The sequence below is a fragment of the Lolium rigidum genome, chromosome 5 (genome assembly GCF_022539505.1).
Source record: "Lolium rigidum isolate FL_2022 chromosome 5, APGP_CSIRO_Lrig_0.1, whole genome shotgun sequence".
NCBI classification, from domain to species: domain Eukaryota; kingdom Viridiplantae; phylum Streptophyta; class Magnoliopsida; order Poales; family Poaceae; genus Lolium; species Lolium rigidum.
In genome coordinates this window covers 268,078,254-268,083,771 of record NC_061512.1, presented here as the reverse complement: position 1 = coordinate 268,083,771, position 5,518 = coordinate 268,078,254, and the positions used below count along the sequence as shown (strand labels likewise).

The window sequence follows — 5,518 nt, the reverse complement described above, 5'->3', positions numbered from 1 at the left end:
GGACAGTGCCCCTCCCCAGTCCACATTTAATAGGACTGGGGCACCGACAGATGGACCAGACACGCGGACCAGGCGAAAACGCGAGAACACGCATGCCATCCGCGACCACGCAAACCTGTTCTCGCCATCCGCGACCACACAAACCTGACCTAGATTGGGCCAGATTTGGGTCATCCGACACCGCGATCATCTGCATTTGCGATGTGTGGCCGTGTTGGACCGCGGTTTTGTCCGATTCAACCCATACGAACGCGAGGACGCGGGATGGGTCGCGGCGTTGGAGATGCCCTTACGCATGGAAGTAGGGAGCATATCCGGGCATATCAAACTTTGCCCGGTCAAAGTCAAACCCGTTACGCGGCCCGCACCCGATTCCCGCCCTATACCAACCGTCCTCCACTTTCCCCTTGGCGCGCGCGTTCCCCACCTCGCTCCCGTGCTTCCAAATTCCCCAATTCCGAGCTCGATCGGCCCAGCGCTCGCTCACCGATGGCGACCAAGTGCGCCGCCGCGGCCGATCTGCCCGCCGCCCGCCCCCGCAAGCGTGCCCGGCACGGCTGGGACGTCGCGCCACCGACCAAGGTAAACGCCCCCATTTCCCCACTCAATTCCCCTCGCTGATCCAGTACGTCCCGATTTCGGCGGTACGGCCTCGTCGGAGCGCGATTCGCTCGAAATTTCCGGCGGATTCTTCATCTGCACCGTGATCCGGACGTGTTTCGTCAATAGCATGATCAGGATGGGGGTCGTGGTCCGTGGCTCCGCGTAGATCTAGCTCGTGCGAGCCGTGTTTTGCTCGAATTTCGCTGCGGCTATGCAGCTTCTGGTGAAGAATTCGACGTTTAGGATGTTACGTACGTGCTGCTTAGGCTACAGTTCGCTGAACTGCAGATCTCGTCACCTCTGAAACTAGGATTGCTCAGGTTTATTGGGGTATTAGGCACTTCTAGAAAAAACTTTGACTATTAATTAGGTCAACAAAATATGAGATATACTCCACACAAATTATACCATCGAATTCATATTTTAAAAAAGTTTTCAATTGTATAATTATTATGATATATATCTTATATTTTTTGATCGAATTAATGATCAAAGTTTGTTCTCGAAATATGTAATACCTTAATAAACCGGTATGGAGGTAGTTTTTTTTTGCTGTGGTTCTCTTATGCCTGTTCTGCTTGAGTCCGAGTGCTTAGTTTCCTACAGCTTAGCATGCTGCCGCTCAATTAGGGTACACGAATTGCTTTTCTGCCTGAAATACTTGTAAAATTAGTAGCAAGGATCTCCGTTATCACGGTCTTACTTAGCTCAACTTCTGTCAAATGAGAACTACCTGTAGGCATTTGGAGAATATTCGGCAGTGTATTTATTTTGCTGATTAAGGTTACAGGTAAAATGTGTATTAAGTATCCTTTGCTCCCTTAACTGTGTGCTTATACGAGGATGGGAATTGGTGAGCGAGCGTATCGTCTCTTCTATTTTACATACAGTAATGTGTGTGCGTGCCTTGTATGCTACTATAGATTTATCATCCATGGCTATCATGCTATACCATGTTCAGCTACGTGCTTTGTTTATTTCGTGCCGCTTCAGAACATTAATACCAATTGGGGATGCATTTATTATATTTCTTTCTGCATGAAAAAACATGAGTGATCGATGTGTGTAGGCTCAGATTACATTTTGTGGGCAAGAAGTTGGCGATATCACCGGCTGGGTATTGCCATCACACCCCCCGGACTATGCTTGCTTGTCTCTGCTCTCAAATGGTGTTGCTCGAAATGCTTCCCCTCCTTGGAGACAAGACGATAAAGATGGCCATTATGTATTTGCTGTTGGAGAGAATTTGACCTCTCGCTGTAATTACACTTGACCATCATTATTTGACTATAATCACTGTATTTGTGATCCTTAGCTTGCTGGAATCTTTATTTTCCCATCTTATTTATTTTTTAATAGAAAATGTTTCTTGGTTACTCGTCTGAACTTTTGCTCTTCTTTCAGATTTTCCTTCAAAACTATGGTATAATGTTTTACAATAGAAATGGTTGGCATAGTTAGTTTCATGATAGTCCAAATTTAATTCTTCTTCTTTGATATTTTTCCTTCGGATTTATCTTTCTACAGTGTACCAGTTTATATTTGACTTCATTTCCATGGTCTTGAGTAGTTTCACTTTTACAAGGTTTTCCATGTTGGCTTATTTTGTAGCTGAACCAAATGATGCTACTATGTTTTAGTGATAATGCAACCATGTTTTCTTTTGCAAAGTGCATTCTGGTTATATAGTTTTATTTTGTTTGCACAAATTTCTCTGAAATTATTGAACTCATTTGAAGGCTCTGTTCTTATACCCCTCACTATTTTTGCAGATAAAATATACAGAAAGATGGGAGAAGGTTAGTATTTTTCTTCTGATCACGAGTGTAAAGTCTTGAGCTAATTAATTTCTAACATCAATGTTCCTCAGAGACACCTGATATTGTGTTTGAAGACACAACTCTAGGGAACTTCCGTTTTCTAATTACTGTAATATAATCGGAACATCTTTGTTTCCTTAGGTACTTTTGGTCAGGTACTGGAATGTTGGGACAGAGAAAGAAAAGAAATGGTAGCTATTAAAGTTGTCCGTGCTATAAACAAATACAGCGAGGCAGCAATGATAGAGATTGATGTGCTGCAGAAGCTTTCAAGAAATGATGCTGCAGGAAAACAGTAAGTTATACATCTAGTTTGTCTGCCTTCAAAAAACTAATTAATAAGCTTGGGATGGACTAAATTATAAATCTGTTTTTAAAGTCATGTTTCCACTTTAAGGAGAATCACATATCGTGAGTGTTTTTGCAGCTGTGTTCAAATACGGAACTGGTTTGACTACCGTAACCATATTTGTATTGTAAGTAAATGGCTGATTCATCGAATTCCCCAACTTGTCACATTGAGTTAGGGCAGTCAACCAATAAATTTCGATGACTCAACAGGTCTGCGAGAAGCTTGGCCCAAGCTTGTATGACTTTCTGCGGAAAACTGGCTACCGCCCATTCCCAATCGATCTAGTCCGCGATCTTGGAGAGCAACTTTTGAAATCTGTTGCATGTGTGTAGTAACAGCATTCCTCAAATACGTTATATGCTTTGTTTCCCTTTAAGATTTTCTTTTCGTTTTCTTTGCTGGTTTTCATCTCTGCTGACCTAATCTTCTTATTGTTTTTTTTATTGCCTAACTATCATATTTAAACTATGTTTTGTCAGATTGGAAAACAAAGGAAAATTTCCATCTTTTTTCAAGTTTCTTTTGTTCTGATTTATTGCTTATCTGTGTTTGCGTGAATTTGCGTACTGCTATTTTTTCTCTCATATAATTATGTGTCATGTATGTTGATACTTATCTTTTTCTCATTGCAGTTATGCATGGCGTGCAGTTAATTCATACCGATCTAAAACCGGAAAACATCCTCTTTGTTTCTTCAGAGCATGCTATGTTACCTGAAAACAAGGTATATATATATATATACATTACTTTGTGCATTGCACCACTGAAATCGAATTACAGAAGGAAGTTTCCTATAGATTTCACCATGTTCACATCAGTTTAGCTTGTTTTCAATATAGTTCTGTGTTGACTGCGTGCTGCATTATTTTGCTTAACTTGTACACGCTTCAATTCAGGATGGATCGTTTTCAAGGAAGCTGCCAAAATCAAGTGCCATCAAGTTGATCGACTTCGGTAGCACAGCATATGATCACCAGGATTGTAGCTACATTGTCTCTACTAGGCACTACCGCGCTCCTGAGGTTATTTTAGGTATGACTGACTAGGGACATAACTGGCTGTTATGCATACATTATGTTGTTTGGTTGTCAAGTACAAGAACTGAGTGTCAGTGGTCTTGTGCTAGGGCACGGATGGAGCTATCCATGTGATATATGGAGCATTGGTTGCATACTGATTGAGCTTTGCTCGGTATGTGTTTACCTTAGTTTTGTCTTTCTCTGCCCTTGGGAAAGTTGCATGTATGATTGAATTGCTGGCCTCTGATTTGTTTTACAGGGAGAGACATTATTCCAGACCCATGAGAACCTGGAGCACTTGGCGATGATGGAGAGGGTTCTAGGTCCTCTACCACGGCACATGCTAGAAAGAGCAGAGTACGTTTGTATAATTTTTTGTTATCTATGCCATTACCATCATTAGGACTTAGCACCACCTTTGAGGTTAGTTTTGAGTTTTTGACTCTTTCAATTTGTCTTGTGTACATTCAGCCACCACGCAGAGAAGTACATCCGAAGAGGAAGGTTGAACTGGCCAGAAGGAGCTACAACAAGGGAGAGCATTAGGGCTGTTTTGAAGCTGCCTCGCCTTCAGGTAAACAATAGTAGACTCCAGATTCCGGATGCATTTAAGTTTTGCTTGTGGTTCCCTGCAGCGGCAGCAGCACAGTATTGGCTAGTCTGGCGATTGTTGTTTTTATAACCGCAATCATCCATTCTTGCAACGCAGAACCTGGTGATGCAGCACGTGGATCACTCTGCTGGGGACTTGATCGGCCTGCTGCAGGGCCTCCTAGCATACGAGCCTTCTGCCAGGCTGACCGCTCAAGAAGCCTTGAACCACCGCTTCTTCAAGAGGTGCCGCGAAAGGCGGTCGCTATGACCTATGATGTTCTACCTAAGTGGCTGACCCAAATACTAACGAAAGTTGTGGAGCATGCCATTGAAACCACAAGGAGCTGCAGTAATGAAATGCAAGCTTGGGAGGACTGATATCTAACTGGATGTAAAACAGGACCTGTAACCATAGTTAAGGTTAGAAGGTTTGGTGTGTTGATGTATAGCTGAAAATACAGAACTCATTTTTCCACCTTGTATTCCTGCTCTTGTATGTGTCCCTTAAAATTAAGGTGGGGAAATTTAATTCAACCGTCAAAGCTGTGTTACTCCTTTACTCCTTTATTTTCAATTAAAGGGTCTACTTCTCCAAATTTCATTTCCATGGAACTGGTAACACAATTGTGTAGCCTCAAACATCAAACGGTTGAGACTACTCATAGTGGGAGTTATTTTTTTTTTTTGAAAGATAATATATTAAAAGCTAGCAAGCTGCCTCATTAAAAACATTCCAGCCTTCTTAGGTACCCTGGTAAGGAAAATAGTGCGTCAAAAACTTGCAGCCATCAGAGTCACACCAAGTTACAATCAGCCTGAAGGCTGTGAACTAGAAAAGCAGGTGGCTCAGCATCCCAGGAAAACAACCCATCTTGTAAACTTGTATATTTCGCACAAGAATGAGCCGCCTGGTTAGCCTCGCGATGAGCATGACTTAAGCTAAAATTTGTAAACAACAGACTCAGCTCACTAATCTCATCTAAAACCTACTTGATCACTGAACGATCATTAGCTCTATTTTGCCAAAGTCGAACCAAATCTTCAGAGTCAACTTCAAAAACGACACTGTTGAACCCCCTTTCTCGAGCATACAAAACAACATCTCTAAGTGCCAGGGACTCCCGTGCAAC

At 42.4% G+C, this 5,518-nt stretch overlaps 1 protein-coding gene across 1 annotated transcript; it reads left to right on the top strand.

The window, feature by feature from the left end:
- Window positions 1-489: 489 nt before the first annotated feature.
- LOC124653145 (serine/threonine-protein kinase AFC2-like) lies at window positions 490-4,947 on the top strand. The gene is made up of 12 exons (XM_047192208.1): window positions 490-582; window positions 1,673-1,862; window positions 2,376-2,402; window positions 2,565-2,718; window positions 2,851-2,899; window positions 2,985-3,099; window positions 3,408-3,499; window positions 3,672-3,807; window positions 3,902-3,966; window positions 4,054-4,151; window positions 4,266-4,368; window positions 4,504-4,947. The coding sequence occupies exons 1-12, from the start codon at window positions 490-492 to the stop codon at window positions 4,654-4,656; spliced, it is 1,275 nt and encodes a 424-aa protein (XP_047048164.1). The 3' UTR covers window positions 4,657-4,947.
- Window positions 4,948-5,518: the final 571 nt, after the last annotated feature.

Bases quoted from the DNA above. Each gene is read 5' to 3' on its own strand.
- LOC124653145 (XM_047192208.1), top strand. From the start codon at position 490: ATGGCGACCAAGTGCGCCGCCGCGGCCGATCTGCCCGCCGCCCGCCCC. The intron at 3,100-3,407 runs GTGTGTAGTAAC...TTCTCATTGCAG, and splicing joins ACTTTTGAAATCTGTTGCAT to TTATGCATGGCGTGCAGTTA. The intron at 3,500-3,671 runs GTATATATATAT...GCTTCAATTCAG, and splicing joins CTATGTTACCTGAAAACAAG to GATGGATCGTTTTCAAGGAA.